This window comes from Pipistrellus hanaki (assembly GCF_964339955.1).
Source record: "Pipistrellus hanaki genome assembly, chromosome: 15".
Classification (NCBI taxonomy): Eukaryota; Metazoa; Chordata; class Mammalia; order Chiroptera; family Vespertilionidae; genus Pipistrellus; species Pipistrellus hanaki.
In genome coordinates, this window is record NC_140517.1 from 48,415,156 (window position 1) to 48,433,915 (window position 18,760).

General features: G+C 47.2%; 2 protein-coding genes and 1 pseudogene across 7 annotated transcripts in view; 2 read left to right on the top strand and 1 right to left on the bottom strand.

The window, feature by feature from the left end:
- LOC311633819 (cullin-2-like) overlaps window positions 1-18,760 on the bottom strand; it is a 392,353-nt pseudogene that overhangs the window by 295,983 nt on the left and 77,610 nt on the right. The window lies entirely within an intron of this gene.
- The window catches only part of LOC311633407 (uncharacterized protein), a 40,994-nt gene continuing 23,127 nt past the window's right edge, over window positions 894-18,760 (top strand). The window contains exons 1-4 of one of the 3 annotated variants that reach the window (XM_084906067.1): window positions 894-1,059; window positions 2,614-2,760; window positions 5,049-5,175; window positions 6,197-7,389. In XM_084906067.1, the coding sequence (XP_084762193.1) occupies window positions 2,746-2,760; window positions 5,049-5,175; window positions 6,197-7,239 (1,185 nt within the window). In that variant the 5' untranslated portion in view covers window positions 894-1,059; window positions 2,614-2,745 and the 3' untranslated portion in view covers window positions 7,240-7,389. Of the gene's footprint in view, window positions 1,341-2,613; window positions 2,761-5,048; window positions 5,176-6,196; window positions 7,390-18,760 lie in introns of those variants that run through there. The other 2 variants (XM_084906068.1, XM_084906065.1) reach the window with 2 other exon arrangements.
- LOC311633330 (zinc finger protein 560-like) overlaps window positions 9,833-18,760 on the top strand; it is a gene marked incomplete at its 3' end in the record, with an annotated part of 186,707 nt that continues 177,779 nt past the window's right edge. For all 3 annotated transcript variants that reach the window (XM_084905839.1, XM_084905838.1, XM_084905848.1), the window contains exons 1-3: window positions 9,833-9,978; window positions 15,968-16,140; window positions 17,585-17,711. In XM_084905839.1, coding sequence (XP_084761965.1) covers window positions 16,126-16,140; window positions 17,585-17,711 — 142 coding nt within the window. In that variant the 5' untranslated portion in view covers window positions 9,833-9,978; window positions 15,968-16,125. The remainder of the gene's footprint in view (window positions 9,979-15,967; window positions 16,141-17,584; window positions 17,712-18,760) is intronic.

Genomic DNA, 18,760 nt, shown 5'->3' on the forward strand with positions numbered 1-18,760 from the left:
GCAGGGGGTCCATGGGGTGTTGCCGGCCAGCAGAGTCCTCTGGTCAGTTCGGTATCACAGAACTCGGCGGAGTATGTGGTGGTTAAGGGCAGGTGCCTTAGAACCAGACAGCCTGGGTCTAAATACCAAGTTCTTTCAGTTGATAGCTGCGTAACCGTGAGTTGGTTGCCCAGTCTCTGAACTTAGTTTTGTCTTTTGTAAAATGGAGATAACTACCATCTAGGGCGGATGTGAAGACTAAATGAGTTCCTGGGTGCCAAGTGGGTCACAGTGCATGGCACAGAGAAGCAGGGCGGCCCTGCGCCTGGGAAGGTCTCGGACTCCTAACGGGCTGTAATGGAGCAGGGAGGTTGCTGTGGCCAGACAGAACCAGCTGTCCCTCCATGTCCATTCTCCCATTTCTTTACTGATAGAGATGGCTGCTTGATTTCTGGTATTTTCTCAGGCCTCTTGAAATTTGGTGTGGCATGGTAACTAAATTCTGGCACAAGTATGTTCAGCTTCTATTTTTTTTAAATGTATTTTATTGATTTTTTTATAGAGAGGAAGGGAGAGGAATAGAGAGCTAGAAACGTCGATGAGAGAGAAACATCCATCAGCTGCCTCCTGCACACCCGGTTACCGGGGATATGCCCTCAACCAATGTACATGCCCTTGACCGGAATCGAACCTGGGACCTTTCAGTCCACAAGCCGACGCTCCATCCACTGAGATAAACCGGTTTGGGTCATCTTGCATGTTTCGTGGGATCTTTAAACAAGGAGGGTATATTTTACCTCCCTGTTCCCTTGCTCCTGCTCATCCCTCCCCACATCCCTGCAGGGGCGTGGCCACCTGGCCCCTCCCACATCGCGGAGCCGCTCCGCTCAGGCCCCGCCCCCGCAGGGAGGCGCATGCGCAGTCCTGGCAGCCGGAAGCGGCTGCGGAGGGGCCGGTGGCGGCTCCCTGAGGCGGTGTCTGTGCTTTAAAGCTGCTCCCGGCCCCTCCCCGCAGGGCGGGCTGAGGGCGCTGCGGGCGCTGAAGTCCGTGTGGGAGCCCCGCCCGGAGCCCCTCCCGGCGGTGAGTGCGCGTCCCGGGGGCTGCGCAGCGGAGGCGCCGCGTTCCTCTGGGGAAACTGAGGCCCGGCCCGCGGTGTGTCGGCCTCTGGCTGTGGGCCCGCCCGCCGCGTGGTTTTCCCGCCGAAAACCGTCCCCGGGGCCACCGGGGCCCCCGCGGGGCTGGAGGTCTGGTCAGTGGTTCCCGCCCTTTGCCCTCCCCGGCCCGGCGCTTCCCGCCCAAAGAGCCCGGATGGCCCCGGCCTGGGGGTCTGCGCCCGCCCTCCTGGGCCCCCAATTAATCAGGTCTGAGTGCCAGGGGGGCCAGTGCCATGGGGTGGGCTCGGGGAGAACGCGGTGTCCCCGGAAGAGGGACCTGCCCCAGGGAGGGCTTTGTGGGGGCGGTGACTGCGGGGCGGGGGCCGGGCTGGGGGGCAGGAGAGGGAGGAGAGACAGACCCGGGGAGGAGGAGGGCGGGGAGGGGTCCACAGAGAGGCCATAGGGGTGAGCGAGGGGGTAACTGGGGAAAGCAGCCTGAGGAGGAGGAAGTGGAGAAATAGGGGAGGGGGAGCCCAGAGAGAGGAAGGGGAGCTGAGAGGGAGAGGGTCCTGGTGAGCAGAAGGGGGGCCGCACAGGCGGAGGCCCTTCAGATGGAGACACTGGTTCAGAGGAGAATTAGGAGAGCAGGTGCAGAGACAGAAAGGGGGGCTTAGGGATGACACAGCAGAGGGAGAGGCAGCACTGAGCGCCAGCCAGCCAGCGCCAGGACAGACTATCAGAGGCTGCAGAGGGGACGCAGGCATGGGAAGAGAAAGACACAGATATAAGGAAATTAATATCAGTTCTACACATTAGAGAAAAAATTACAAACTGCATTTGGAAGGGCTTTAGGCAGGATGAATGTTCAAAGCATCAGAAATACGGACTGGGGATGGTGTTAAAATATAAAGAATAGGATAATATATTTAACCTAGAGTTAAGTATTACTAAACATCTATTTATAAAAAAGCCTAAGCAAGCCTTATGATCAAACGACCTGTCAACAAGTAGTTAAGACACGCACTGAACACCAGGGGGCAGCCATTGAACGCAGGAGTTGCCCCCGGTGGTCAGTGCCCTCTCCCAGGGGTAGTGCATCTCAGCCAGAAGCTGGGCACACAGCTGGTGAGGTCCTCCAACCAACCCCTCTCTCACCTTTAGGACAACACTAAGGATTTCAGATATTCCCCGAGGGCTCCCAGGCTATGAGAGGGCTCTGGGTGGGGCATCATTGGTTACGGAGGTGCCCCGGGTGATTGGAAGGTAAGGACAGCGATTAGCAGGAAGGTTGCAGGACACCTTTGTGAGAGTGGGTAGTAGACTCTGTTTAGGGTAGGTAAGGGGGTGTGCTCTGTCTAGTTTGGGGGTGTCAAGGCAGCAATTCACATTCTTATTTCTGTAGGACTTCATGGATATCTTTGGAAGGAAAGACACATGAAGACAGACACTAGAACATTCTCTGTGTGGTCTCCATGTAGGAGCTCATTGTCCTTCTCCTGTGACAAAGGACAAGAGGTTGTGGTCTTTTCCTCATTTCTAGGTCCTTCTGCCTGTGCGTGTGAGGTGAACTGATTAACAGGCTGCGTGGTCACCTCTGAAGGCACATTCTGTGGCTCCTCAACATATTGTAATCTCAGAAAGTAAGCCGGACCCCGATCAGGACCAGGACCAAATGGCTGCTTCTCAGGTAAGAGATGTGTCCTGGGTCAGAGACTACGTTTGCTTTTCCTCTAACATCTGGGATATATTTCTCTTTCCCTTCCCACACTTGAGTCTCCTCTGTGCCTGCTACATGCTGTCCTGTTACACACAGCTGGCCAAATCAGTGCTGCTTCTCCCTCTGCCCCTAGACTCCCCTTTCTATCCCTGCACTTGTTCCCCCCAATTCTTTTCTTCTGAACCAGTGTCTCTGTCTGAAGTGTCTCCTCCTGTGTGGCCCCCACCCTGCTCACCAGGACCTCTCTTCCTCTCAGCTCCCCTTCATTCCTCTGGGGCTCCTTCCTCTCCATATTTCTCAACTTCTGAAGTTCCTGCCTTTCCAGGTTTTTTTCGTTTCCTTATTTCTTTCCTTTGTGTTTGCTTTTTAAGATGAAGGACTTACTTTTAAAAAATATATATTTTATTGAGTTTTTACGGAGAGGAAGAGAGAGGGATAGAGAGTTCGAAACATCAATGAGAGAGAATCATCGATCAGCTGCCTCTTCCACACCCCCTACTGGGGATGTGCCTGCAACCAAGGTACATGCCCTTGACCGGAATCGAACCCGGGACCCTTCAGTCCCCAGGCCGAGGCTCTATCCACTGAGACAAACCAGTTTCAGCCGAAGGACTTACTTTTATTTTCGACAGATCATTGGCTTTTTCATGGGAGCTTTAAACAATCCGGCCTTGATTCTTTAAATTTTCATTATATTTTATAGTCATGTCACTGACAAACCCTACATTATCACTTTTTCTATTTTCTAGAAAGTTCTCAAGAATTATATTATTAATATATGTTCAGTTACATTAAGTTTCTACAACATAACTGCACTAATGACCCATAAAAATGTTGAAAGAAATGTAAGAAAAATTAGTTCCCCCAGGCTGATGTGGATCTGTGGTGGAGATTTTGATTCCTGGTTTAGGGCAAGTAGGTCTGGGGACCTATGGCAGGCAACCAATCCATGTGTCTTTTCCACATTGATCTCTCTCTCTCTCCCTTCCCCTGTCTTCCCTTTCATGGCTCTGTGTCCCTGCCATCCACTTTTGAAAAGTCAATGCTAAAAATTTCTCAGGTGAGGATTTACAACCACAAAAAGCAAATAATAGGTCTAACTTGTTTTGTATCCTTATGTTTCACTTTTTATCATCCTATATAATAAAGGCCTAGAATGCTAAGTGTCCAGTTATCTAGTCAGCTATTCAACCAATCAAAGTGTAATATGCTAATGATATGCTAAGGCTGTTCAACCGCTAGCTATGATGTGCACTAATCATGAGGGGGCGTAGGCTCTGGCTGGTAGGTTAGCTTGCTGCTGGGATCCCTCTGAATGGGATGAGCAAGATGAGCCAAATATGCTCTGGAGCCCTCCCGTGGTCCCTCCCCGGCTGACCAACTTCCTGCTCCACTCCCAAGCCCTGATCATGTACCAGTGGCGTCCCTCGGCTTGGCTTACACCCTCTTGCAATCTGGGACCCCTTGAGGAATGTTGGAGAGCCAGTTTAAGCCTGATCCCACAGTCCAGGCCAAGGGCTGCTGCATGAATTCGTGCAGCAGCCCTCTAGTTGTGTTTTATAAAACACAAAAGGGAACATACACAAATAGACTCATGAGATTTACAGAATCACTAAACCATCTTGATTTCATAGTTGTAAAATGTGTGCCTCTATGCCTAAACTGTTAGCATTACTTCAGCTATTCTTTCTTTTCTTTTTCCAAGTACATCTTTATGGATTTCAGACAGGAGGAGAGAGGTAGCCAGTGATAGAAACATTAATGATGAGAGAGAATCATTGATTGGCTGCCTCCTGCACACCCCACACTGGCATTGAGTCCACAATCTGGTTGTGTGCCCAGACCAGGAATCCAATCTGACCTCTTGTTCATGGGGCAGCACTCAACCACTGGAATACATCAGCTGGACCAGAAAGAATAATCTTATTCTAAGATTACTCATGTTGTATTTACCACTAGGATTATGGTTCATATGTGTCCTATTCCTTGAGAACTGTTTATGCCATTAACGACCCTTTTAGTTAAAAGTTCGGTATGAATTTTTCCCTCCGTTTTCTTTTTCTGTGTATTCATAAGCATGGCACTTGATGTGGAAACATTGACATCACAAGTAAAAAGTGAGCTTCTTACATATGTGGAAACATCTGAGAACCTGGATACCCCACAGATCAAAACCTCTTCTCCTAACACTGTTTTCATGTTGGGTGACATTGTGATCTCTTCTGGTGACCTCTTGGTAAATGTGTGTTTTCCTTCAGGGACCGTTGACCTTCAGGGATGTGGCCATAGACTTCTCTGAGGAGGAGTGGGAGTGCCTGGACCCAGCTCAGCGGAAGTTGTACCTGGATGTGATGCTGGAGAACTACAGCAACCTGGCCTCCCTGGGTGAGGGTGACTTCCTTCTGGAGTTCCTACGCTACTCCCATGATTTTATTTCCTTTATTATTATGACATCTCTAAGGGGCTTCTGCTTTCTATGGTAGATTCTTGCTCTCAAGGAACAAATTAGGCCCTAGCTAGTTTAGGTCAGTGGATAGGCTCCGTGGCCTGCAGACTGAATGTTCCTAGATCAGATTCGGGTCCAGGCCAGAATATATATATATTTTTATATATTCTATATATTTTTTATATATACATTATATATATATATATATATATATATATATATATATATATATATATATAAAAACATTTTATTGATTTTTTACAGAGAGGAAGAGAGAGAGATAGAGAGCCAGAAATATTGATGAGAGAGAGAGACATCGATCAGCCGCCTCTTGCACACCCCCTACTGGGGATGTGCCCGCAACCAAGGTGCATGCCCTTGACCAGAATTGAACCCAGGACCTTTCGGTCCGCAGGCCAATGCTCCATTCACTGAGACAAACCGGCCAGCGCAGAAAAGGTTTTTTTATGCAACTATCTTGGTTTCATGAGTATCACAAAATGGTATTTATGGGACAAGTGTACATGTTTAATGAAATTATAACTGTCACTAAAGGTCTTTCTGTCTCCCATTATCATCAGAGTATACATAATGGAGATAGTAGTTATCAATGGATTGAACATTGGAAAAACTTTAAGCAAGAATTATATCTTAATCATCAGACAAGTGAATGTGCAGAGGAGCATTATAAAAGTGGAAAACTCTTTGAACAAATGTCCAATCAGGTTATGCCTATTGTGGAGAAGACACACAAAGGATGTAAATGTATCCAGTCTTTTCAGCAATCTTCAAATTTCCCTGAACAACAGATTATATATACTGGGGAAGAGGCTTACAAATGCAATCCATATTATAGAGTCTTCCATCAAATATTTAATCTAAATATAATGAAAAAAATGCATAATAGAGAAAAAGTTTATAAATGTAAAGATTCTGGTAAAACATGTATTTCGCCTTCAGGTTGCAGTGTAAATCAGAAAATTCATACTGCAGAGAAGTCTTACAAATGTAAAGCATCTGGCAAAGCCTTTAAATGTCATTCATCTCTTAATGTACATAAAGGAAGAATTCATACTATTGCAAAATTATACAAACTCATGGAAAATGGAGCAGACTTTAGTCAATCCTCAAGACATACTCAACATCATAGAAATCATACGGGAGAAATGTCTTGTGAACATTTAGAATGTGGGAAAGCTTTTAGCTGGCCCTCACACCTTATTTTGCATCAGAGAGTTCATACTGGAGAGAAACCTTATAATTGTGGAGAATGTGGCAAATCCTTTAGCTGGTCCTCACACCTTACTCTGCATCAGAGAGTTCATACTGAAGAGAAGCCTATTAAAGGTAGAGAATGTGGCAAATCCTTTCGCTGGTCCTCACACCTTACTCTGCATCCGACAATTCATACTGGAGAGAAGCCCTATGAATGTAGAGAATGTGGCAAAGCCTTTCCCAGAAGCTCAAACCTTACAATGCATCAGAGAGTTCATACTGGAGAGAAGCCTTATACATGTAGAGAATGTGGCAAAGCATTCAGTGAGTCCACAAAGCTAAATCGACATCAACGAGTTCATACCGGAGAGAAGCCTTACAAATGCAGAGCATGTGGTAAAGCCTTCACACAATCCTCATCCCTTAATAAACATCAGCGAGTTCATACTGGTGAGAAGCCTTATGAATGCAAAGAATGTGGCAAAGCCTTTAGCCAGTACTCACACCTTTCTGCTCATCAGATAATTCACACGGGGGAGAAGCCTTATCAATGTAGAGAGTGTGGCAAATCCTTTGGCAGGTCCTCAGACATTACTAGGCATCAGAGAGTTCATAGTGGAGAGAAACCTTTCAAATGTAGAGAATGTGGCAAAGCCTTTTGCAGGTCCTCAATCCTTACTAAGCATCAGAGAGTTCATTCTATAGAGAATTCTTACACGTGTAGAAAATGTAACAAAGCCATTTATCAGTGTTCCTGCCTTACTGTACAGCAGAGAGTTCATACTTGAGAGAAGTCTCACAGACGTGAGGAGCATGGTAAGTCCTTGACCACAGTGAGAACTTAATGGACATCACAGAATTCATACTGGAAAGAAGCCTTATGTATATGAGAAATGTGAAAAGCCTTTAAAAGGCAATCTATTACTCTAATTCAGGGGTCTTCAAACTACGGCCCGCGGGCCACATGCGGCCCGCAGAGGAGTCTGATCCGGCCCGCCAGGTTTTTTGGGCAGTGAGCGCAGCCGAGGTGTTACAGTAGAAATTAGTAGTTCATATAGTCCGGCCCTCCAGCTCTCTGAGGGACCGTGATCTGGCCCCCACTTAAAAAAGTTTGAGGACCCCTGCTCTAATTGATCAACTTTAGAACAAAAAGAGACCATACAAATGTAGAGAATGGGCTAGAGCGTTTATCCATAGCTCAAAATTTACAGAATATCAGAGGTTTCATAATGAAGGTTAGCCTTACACTGTATAAAATGTGAGAATGACATTAGGCTGTGGTCAGACTTAATGAACATTTTGAAATTACTCTAAAGAGAAATAGGCATAATATAAAGTTTTCATCCAAAGATTTAACCATGGTTGGAGCATCATTGGAAATGATTAAATTAGGCCTTAAAAATTATGAGGCATATGTCAAAGTGTATTTCCCCATTTATATCTTGTACAACATCTGATAATTAATACTGGATCAAAGCCCAGCAGACTTAAATAAATTGGGAAAGTTTACTCAGTATGCAAACTTTAACCAACATCAGAATTCATACTGGGGAGGAACAATACAACTTTAAACAATGTCCTGCAGTCTTTAATCAGCACCTGTAGATTATTCCTCACATTGGAATTCATTCTAGAGGGAAACTTTTATTTGTCTGTTATGTGTGGTGTGTTTTCTGGCTTTTGGGTGGCACTACTGAGGGTTGATATTTTATTGGCCTAAAGTGATAAAATACTTATATAGGTTAAACATAACCCCCTGGTCTGATTTACTCCAAATTATTTACTCTAACATAAAGTTTCATAAAACTCTAGGGAATAACTATATTCATTACAATATTGGAAAATAATCAAAATAAAAACTGGTGATGAGATTAAGTAAACTGATAATAGTCATCATTTTTATAACTTAAATATTGTTGATTTTTAAATCATTGTTTTCCAAATATAAGGAATACTAACAGGAGATAACTCACATTATGTACGTCATAGGGACTACTAAATTAATGACATTCATTTCAAAATGCACTCCCCGAACACAAAAACTTCAAAAGACCATAACTTACAAGCAAAATTTTTATCCCTTGAAGATACCTGAATAAAACTATCTCCCCCACCGTGTTGGGTGGGGTCTTATCTCATCTGCCTAACTCTGAATGGATGTCTGGGTCTGTCGCTGACACCCCCATCCACCTGCTTCCCTAACTCAAGCTGCCTCTCCATTCAGATGGGGAGACAGGGAGGGGCTGAGAGAGCAGGCTGCCCTTCCCCTCCCCCCTACTCACTGAGGGTTTAAGAATCCAGGAAAATCACAGGCAGAAAGTTTCTGGTTTCAAACCCAATCTGCCCGTCTTTTCAATTCTCTGCAACTTCCCCGTGAGAATGTGTAACCGGCCTGTGAAGATCCTGGGGAAGACACCTCCCTGGGGCATGTGCAGCTGAAGGGCAGGCCAGCCAGGAGCTCTAAGCACAGCCCCTGGGATCTGGAAACTTCTGTGTGAATTCCAGATTCCTCCTCCCCTCTGTATGCTTCTGCCACAGCTGCCTTTACTCGCTGGCACCCTAACAGAAGAACAGCCCGTCTATGTGGGGAGCCTCGTGCCATCAGAGGGCACCTGGCCCTCTCCTCCCTTAATTTTATTTATTTATTATTTTTTTAATATATTTTATTGATTTTTTTACAGAGAGGAGGAGAGAGGGATAGAGAGCTAGGGACGTCAATGAGAGAGAAACATCGAGCAACTGCCTCTTGCACACGCCCTACCGAAGATGTGCTGGCAACCAATGTACATGCCCTTGACCTGAATCAAACCTGGGACCTTTCAGTCCGCAGACCGATGCTCTACCACTGAGCCAAACCGGTTTCAGCCCTCTCCTCTTTTTAAAGAAGTAAAATAACAGCCGAAACCGGTTTCTCTCAGTGGATAGAGCATTGGCCTATGGACTGAAAGGACCCGGGTTCCATTCCGATTAAGGGCATGTACCTTGGTTGCGGGCACATCCCCAGTAGGAGGTGTGCAGGGGGCAGCTGATCGATGATTCTCATCGATGTTTCTAGCTCTCTATCCCTCCCTCTTCCTCTCTGTAAAAAAATAGTAAGATATATTAAAAAAAAAAAAAAGTAAAATCACCGCCCTCTCTGCTCCTGTCTCTTCTCTCCTTGTGAATCTTGTCACAGCCACGCCACCAGCCAAACCCCAACAATGACGGGAACTCCCCCAGGAAGGGCTGTCCCTGTGGGAGGAGGGGCGGGGCCCAGGCCGCCCCCTGGCCCCGCCCCCTCCCTCTGTCCCCGCCCAGGCCTGGCCCCGCCCCCACCGCGGAGCCGCTCCGCTCAGGCCCCGCCCCCGCAGGGAGGCGCATGCGCAGTGCTGGCAGCCGGAAGCGGCTGCGGAGGGGCCGGTGGCGGCTCCCTGAGGCGGTGTTTGTGCTTTAAAGCCGCTGCTCCCGGCCCCTCCCCGCAGGGCGGGCTGAGGGCGCTGCGGGCGCTGAAGTCCGTGTGGGAGCCCCGCCCGGAGCCCCTCCCGGCGGTGAGTGCGCGTCCCGGGGGCTGCGCAGTGGAGGCGCCGCGTTCCTTTGGGGGAAACTGAGGCCCGGCCCGCGGTGTGTCGGCCTCTGGCTGTGGGCCCGCCCGCCGCGTGGTTTTCCCGCCGAAAACCGTCCCCGGGGCCGCGGGTGCCCCCGCGGGGCTGGAGGTCTGGTCAGTGGTTCCCGCCCTTTGCCCTCCCCCGCCCGGCGCTTCCCGCCCAAAGAGCCCGGATGGCCCCGGCCTGGGGGTCTGCCCCCGCCCTCCTGGGCCCCCCATTAATCAGGTCTGAGTGCCAGGGGGGCCAGGGCCATGGGGTGGGCTCGGGGAGAACGCGGTGTCCCCGGAAGAGGGACCTGCCCCAGGGAGGGCTTTGTGGGAGCGGGGACTGCGGGGCGGGGGGCGGGGGCCGGGCTGGGGGGCAGGAGAGGGAGGGAGAGACAGACCCGGGGGAGGAGGAGGGCGGGGAGGGGGCCACAGAGGGGCCATAGGGGTGAGGGAGGGACTGGACGGCGATGGTAGGAGGGAGGGGGTAACTGGGGAAAGCAGCCTGAGGAGGAAGGAAGTGGAGAAATAGGAGAGGGGGAGCCCAGAGAGAGGAAGGGGAGGTGAGAGGGAGAGGGTCCTGGTGAGCAGAAGGGGGGCCGCACGCACAGGAGGAGACACTGGTTCAGAGGAGAAGCTGGGGAGCGAGTGCAGGGACAGAAAGGGGGGCTCAGGGATGAGGGAGCAGAGGGGGAGCAGCACGGAGGCAGCCAGCTGTGGGGAGCAGGACAGACTAACAGGCAGCAGCGGGCACACGGGCGCGGGGAGGGAAAGACGCAGATGTGTGTGCAGATGGGAGCAGAGGGACCAGGAGAGAGAGCACCGGAAGGGAAATAGGCTTCAGGAGGTTCAAGATCAGGTGTAGGGACAGACAGAGAAAAGGGGAGAATGATGGAGGGACAGGGAAGTGACATATAGGAAAGAACCACAGTGGAGAGTGAGACCGTGAGACAGAAAAAGAACTATAAGCATAAATACATTGTAGCAGGAAGGAGGGGAACCTTAATGTGATGAGAGGAAAGTCTCATTCCCTCTCGTTCAAATTAGCTGATGGGAATTGGATGATTAAGTTGTGATATATGGGCTTGTGTGTGTATATGGTTAACAACTGAATTATTTAAACATTTGAGAATTATAAATTTCCGCTTAATAAGGTTTGCCTATTATATACTTACTAGAGGCCCAGTGCACGAAATTCGTGCACACAGGATGTGTCCCTTCAGCCCATCGTGCACCCTCTCCAATCTAGGAACTCTCAATGGATTTCCGACTGAGCAATCCAGCACTGCTTGCTCCCAACTGCCTGCCTACCTTCCTTCCTGATTGCCCCTAACTGCATCTGCCTGCCAGCCTGATCACACCCCAACCCCTTCTCTGCCAGCCTGATTGATGTCTAACTGCTCCCCTGCCAGCCTGTTTGCATCCAACTTCCCTCTGCTGGCTTGGTCACCTCTAACTTCCCTCTCCTGCAGGCTTAATTGCTCTCAACTGCCCTCCTTTGCAAGCCTGGTCCCTCCCAACTGCTCTCCCCTGCTGGCCATCTTGTTGTGGCTATCTTGTGTCCACATGGGGCAGTCATCTTTGACCACATGGGGACAGCCATCTTGTGTGTTGGAATGACAGTCAATTTGCACATTCTTTTGTTAGATAGGATAGAGGCCTGGTGATGGGTGGGGGCCTGCTGGTTTGCCCTGAATGGTGTCCCAGATCAGGATGGGGGGCTTCCCTTGGGGAATGGGGTGGCCTGGGTGAGGGGCCTGTGGTGCTTTGCAGGCTGGCCATGCCCCCTGGCGTCCCAAGGAGAGGCCCTGGTATTTGGAATTTATCTTCCATAATTGAAACTTCGTAGCCTTGAGCGGAGGCCAAGGCAGGCCAGCATAGGCGGAAAGCTTGGATTCCTCCATTGTCGGGGCAACTCAGGTCTCCTGTTCTCTCAGTGGCCACAACCATCTTGGTTAGGTTAATTTGCATACTCACTCTTGATTGACTGATGGACGTGGCTTGTGGGTATAGTGGAGGCATGGTCAATTTGCATATTACTCTTATTAGATAGGATTAGAAGAGAGAATCACCGATCAGCTGCCTCCTGTACACCCCAAACTGGGGATGTGCCCGCAACCAAGTTTCATGTCCTTGTCCGGAATCGAACTGGGACCCTTCAGTCCTCAGGCTGATGCTCTATCCACTGAGCCAAACCGGTTTTGGCTTATTATAAGTTTTTAGTGATTTTATTTTATTTTATTTTATTTTGGCTCAATGGTAGAGCGTCGGCTTGGGGACTGAAGGGTCCCGGGTTCGATTCCGGTCAAGGGCATGTGCCTTGGTTGCGGGCACATCCCCGGGGTGGGGGTGTGCAAGAGGCAGCTGATCGATGACTCTCTCTCATCGATGTTTCTGACTCTCTCCCTTCTTCTCTGTACAAAATCAATAAAAATATATATATTTAAATATATTTTATTGATTTTTCACAGAGAGGAAGAGAGAGCGATAGTCAGAAACATCGATGAGAGAGAGTCATCGATCAGCTGCCTCCTGCACAACCCCCACCGGGGATGTGCCCGCAACCAAGGTACATGCCCTTGACTGGAATCGAACCCGGGATCTTTCAGTCCGAAGGCTGACGCTCTATCCACTGAGCCAAACCGGTTTTGGTGACTGGGTCTTGTGGTGATCCCCAGACTCTGACAGGAGGAAGGTTTTCATATACATTTTACTAATTTTCTTTCATCTCTGATACTTCTGTTATAGAGAAAGGGCAAAGATATGGGGGAGGTAAGAGATCAACCGAAGGACTTGTGTGCATGCGTATAAGCATAACCAATGGACGCAAAACTCTGGGGAGGGAGGGCATGTATGGGAGTGGGGCGATCAATGGTAAGATATGTACACATATAATACCTTAATACAAAAATGAAAAAAATAAAGCATCTATCATGATAAAAAAAAAAAAAGGGAAAATACCAATATTAAATTATTTCCTCTAATTAATCCCCTCTTAATGTGCATGAATTTCATGCATCAGGCCAGAGGCAGCATGAGGCTGCTCAGAAGATAGATGTAGGCACAGAGAACACTGCTGCTTATTGATTCTGTGGGTATAGAGGCTACTGCTACTTTGTGGGAAAGATGTATTTTTTTTTTTTTAATAAATTTTTATTGTTCATATTATTACAAGTGTTCCTTTCCCCCCCCCCTTCCCACCCCGCCCTCTGCCCTTTCCCCACTCCCCATTGTCCTCATCCATAGGTGCACAGTTTATATGTTCAGTCTCTTCCCACATTCCCCTCTCCCCTTTTCCCCAAGAATCATCAGTTCACTCCCCTTCCATACCTCTGATTCTACAATATTATATTCAACAGTTAATATTGTTCATCAGATTTGTTTTTTTAATTTCCTTGGTTTTTAGATTCACTTGTTGATAGTTACGTATTTGTTGTTCATAATTTTTATCTTTATTTACTTTCTCTTCTGAAAGAACCCCCTTCAGCAATTCATATAATTCTGGTTTGGTGGTGATGAACTCCTTTAGCTTTTTTTTATTAGTGAAGCTCTTTATCTGGCCTTCGATTCTGAGTGATAGCTTTGCTGGGTAGATTATTTTTGGCTGTAGGTTCTTGCTATTCATCACCTTGAATATTTCTTGCCATTCCCGTCTGGCCTGCATGGTTTCTGTTGAGAAATCAGCTGACAATCGTATAGGTGCTCCTTTATAGGTAAACCACCTGCTTAGCTCTTGCTGCTTTTAATATTCTCTCTTTGTCCTTTGCTCTTGGAATCTTAATTATGATTTGTCTTGGTGTGGTCCTCTTTGGATTCCTCTTATTTGGAGTTCTGTGTGCTTCCTGGACTTGTAAGTCCAATTCTTTCCCCAGGTGGGGGAAGTTTTCTGTCACTATTTCTTTCAGTATGTTTTCGATATCTTGCTCTCTCTCATCTTCTGGGACCCCCATGATTCTGATGTTGGATCGTTTGAAGTTGTCCCAGAGGTTTCTTACATTATCTTCAATTTTCTGGATTCTCTTGCCTTCTAGCTTCTGCAGAGGAGTGTCTTCTGGCTCTTTATGTTCCAAATCTTTGACTTGATTCTTGCGATCTTCCCTTCTGTTTTTAGGACTCTGTAGAATATTTTTTATTTCAGACAATGTATTCTTTATTTCTTGTTGATCCCTTAGCATTTCTTGTTGATCCCTTTTCATATCCTCATAGGTCTCATTTATTTTATCGGCCTTTTCTAGGAGTCTCTTGAAAAACCCTATAAGTGTGGTTTTGAACTCTATATCCAGTCGCTTTTTGTCCTCCATTTCTTTCGTTTGTGATCTATTTGGTTTAGGCATTTTCGCAGGCAGCTTTTCTGATGGGGCGGAGTTTGAGGGTGGAGCCTACAGCCTTGGCTTCCGTCAGCCCCGCCCTATGCAACTCCTGAGACTCAGGGTCCTTCAGTACTTGTTGCAAGCGCCTCTGAGAGAAAGGTGCCCTCGATTTTCGCCTGCTACCAAACAGTGTAAGCTCTCCCGCAATGGGCCCGAAACTGGGGTTCAGTTCAGTTGGAAGTGGAGTTGGAGGTGGCGTTCAGAGCAGTCTGGAGCCTGTCTCCTTCCCGCCAGGGCAGTCCTACGGCACAGCAGGCCGGCCCTTCTCTGCGCGCTGTGTGCGCCTCCGGGACCTCCTTTCGCTGCTTCCCCGAGTACCGCCTTACAGCCCAGCTCCCTCTGGATGAGCCTGGGTCCCCAGGGTCTGGCCTAGAACGGGGGTTCAGAGCAGTTGGGGGCCCAGCACAGTCCGAGTGTTTATCTCCTTCCCGCTAGGGAACGCCAGCCAGGCACTCGGCCTCCCTCCTCTCCGGCTCCGTCCTCTCCGCGCGCGCCGCGTGTCTCCGTACCTTAGGCTTTTACAGCTCCTCCGTGCTTCCTTCTGGTTTTCTCCTTGCTTCTCGTTGTAGAATTTCCTGTCAGTTGACTTTCCTGTAGTTCTGGGTAATGTCCATTTTATATTTTAGTTGTATTTTATTGAAATTGTTGCGTGCGGCTGCGGCTAGGTGTCTACCCGAGCAGCCATCTTGGATTCTCCCGAAAGATGTATTTGTTTATCAGCCTGTGTGCGCCTGCCTGTATAGGACTGTTGTGAAGAGCTGTTTTGTCTGATGGCTCATTGTTAGCAGTGCCTATAGGGCCATTAGCTCCTATAATACAGACTCTATATACCCACCACTTCTCATGGCTTCTCCTACTATTTGGTGTTCAAGATGGTCCAGCCCTTGGCAGAGGAGCTCAGACCACTCCGTGGTTGTACTTGAGCTGAGGATAAAGGAAGAACTTAGACTACGAGTAAGTTCCCAACACTTAGTTCAGCAGGCAGGGTTCAAGGAGGAACTTGATCTCACTGTTAGCGTATGGGCAGGACTTAGGAGTAAGCACTCCTGGAGAAATGCATCCTGCTCTGACCCATGGTGTAATCAAAAGAATGTAAGGACGCAGATCAGCTGTGCTGGGACACCACCACACTACCCACAGGTCTCAGGTGTGCTGGGACCTTCAGGGGAAGTGAGCGGTGCCCTGTTGGTTAGGTGTTCCAGGAAATCAGCACAGGCTCTCATTGCTACAGGAGATTGTGGAGGTCTTTGGAAGGATAGACAAATAAGTCTTTGTTTTTACTTATTTTTTAAATATATTGATTTTTTACAGAGAGGAGGAGAGAGGGATATAGAGCTAGAAACGTAGATGAGAGAGAAACATCGACCCGCTGCCTCTTGCACACCCTCTACCAGGGATGTGCCCGCAACCAACGTACATGCCCTTGACCGGAATCGAACCTGGGACCTTTCAGTCCGCAGACCGACACTCTACCACTGAGCCAAACCCGTTTCGGCCAAATAAGTCTTTGGAAGAGAGAATAAAACACCTCACATGTAGGAGCTCATTGTTCCTGACTCTCTCCTGTAACAAACACAGGCGAGCACGGCTCTTTCCTCATTTCCATGTCCTTCTGACTGTGGGTGTGAGGTGAGCTGATTAACAGGCTGTGCGGACGCCATTGACGGCACATTCTGGGACTCCTCAGTTGTCACCCGAGAAGACATTCCAGGACCAGCATCAGGAACCAGGACCAAATGGGTGCTTCTCAGGTGAGAGATGAGGCTGCGTTTGCTTTTCCTCTAACATCTTCGAATATTTCTCTACTTCTGGTATTTTGCTTTGCCAGGTTGTTTCCTTTTCTTATTTCTTACCTATTTTCTTTTTTAAAATATATTTTATTAATTTTTTTACAGAGAGGAAGGGAGAGAGACAGAGAGCCAGAAACATCGATGAGAGGAAAACATCTATCAGCTGCCTCCTGCACACCCCTCACTGGGCATACACTCACAACCAAGGCACATGCCCTTCACCGGAATCAAACCTGGGACCCTTGAGTCCGCAGGCCGATGCTCCTTCCACTGAGCCAAACCAGCCAGGGCTTTCCTGTTTTCTTACAATAGTCAATGTCAGCAGTTTCTCTATTTCCCTCCCTCCTTCTTAACGTATAATTTTATTGATTGCAAAAGGAAGAGAAAAAGAGAGAGCGGGAGTAACATCAATGATGAGAGAATCATTTATTGGCTGCATTCTGCACGCCCCACACTAGGATCTATCCTGTAACCCTGGTATGTGCCCTGACCAGTGACCTCTCGGTTAATGGGTCAAGCACTGAGGCGCACCCTCTGGACCAGGGAGAATAGTCTTGTTCTAAGTTCACTCATAGTGAAATTTCAAATAGGATTTTGGCTGTTATTCCATGATCACTGTAAATCCCATTAACGAACCCCTTGAGTTCAAAGTTACTTGTGATTTTTTTCCTGGGTTTTCATTTTTTGTGTATTCAAACACTTGGCATGTGATCTGGTAACATTGGTATCACAAGTAAAAAGTGAATTTCTTAAACATGTGAAACAGAGGCCCCTTCTCAGAGCATGGAGCACAATCTGTATTTTTAGAAAAGTGCCATCATTGTTTATATTACACTTGAAAAAGTGCTTATATTTCTGACTCACCATGTCATCTCCAGCTGAGAAATATACACCGCTGATCCCGAATGATGCAAACACAGCAGTCAGAGGTCCATATGCCTGTGTCCATGCCTTAATTTAATTTATTATTATTATTATTTTTTAATTTATTGATTTTTTTACAGAGAGGAAGGGAGAGGTATAGAGAATTAGAAACATCGATGAGTGAGAAACATCAATCAGCTGCCTTCTGCACACCTCCTACTGGGGATGTGCCAGCAACCAAGGAATCAAACCTGGGACCCTTTAGTCCGCAGGCCGACGCTCTATCCACTGAGCCAAACCAGTTAGGGCCATGCCTTACTTTTAAAGTTTAGTTTACTGAAAAGCAAATTCTGTACCATGGATTGGTGGACATGTTTCATCCTTATTTGTCACATCAGAGAATGTTACTGGGGGAAAGTGGTCTTATTGGATGATTCAAGGATACTCTCCTAGGGCCAAACCTCTTCTAACCCTGTTTTTATGTTGGGTGACATTGCGATCTCTTCTGGTGACCTCTTGGTAACTGTGTCTTTTCTTTCAGGGACTGCTGACCTTCAGGGATGTGGCCATAGACTTCTCTGAGGAGGAGTGGGAGTGCCTGGACCCAGCTCAGCGGAAGTTGTACCTGGATGTGATGTTGGAGAACTGCAGCAACCTGGCCTCCCTGGGTGAGGGTGACTTCCTTTCCGAGTTCGTACTCCACCCACAGGGTTTTCTTTCCTTTATTATTTTAACATCTCTAGGGCCTTCTGCTTTCTAGGGTAGATTCTTAACTGCCTGTGTTGTGTATCTGTCCTCTGAAAACTTCCATCTTGTAGAAATCTCTCATTCTCTATTAAACCACTACTTCCTCATTTGCTTTAAAAGCAAGGTTCATAACTACCATTCTTTTCTTCTATAAGGTGGACTACATTTGATTACTCACCTGAGGGAAATCCTGTAGTGTCTGTCTTTTGTGACTTGTGTGCTTCACTTAAAAATTGTCATCAACGTTTCTCTTTGTGGTATCTGGTGACAATATCTATTTTTATTTTTATGGCACAAAAACATTCCATTGCATGTATATGGTAAATTTTCTTCATTCAACTCTCCATGGAAATTTGAGTTGTTCCAATCAGTGGAAGCCTCTTGTGAATAACGTTATAATGGACACAAATGCTCTTTCAGATCCTTTGTGAATATTTTCTGATCTATACCTAGAAGTACGATGGCAGCCAGCAATATATATACTTTGCAGCATTCAAATCATGCACCTTCTTCGTGAAGTAAACTGTTATTTTCTTTTTCTTTATGCTGTTATTCATGTAATTACATCCTTAATTTGTTACTTAGTATTAATTTTTGTTCCTGTACAGGGACACAGATAACTTTGTGACTTGGTCTTATATATCATATTTTGAGAAATTCATTGGATATATATATTTATTTCTAGAAATGTGGAGTCTGTAATTTGCAATACGCAATTCTGTCCCTTTTAATGTGTTCCTTTTATTTTTGTTGTGACCATGGGAGCTACTTAAAATATTTTAAGGCTCTAGCTGGTTTTGCTCAGTGTATAGAGCATCAGCCTACAGGCTGAAGGGTACCAGGTTTGATTCTAGTCAAGGGTATATTCCAGGTTGCATGCTCCATTCTCAGTTTGAGGCATGCACGAGGCAGCCAATCAATGATTCTCCCTCTCCTTCTTCTCTGAAACCAATGAAAATATTTTAAAAAT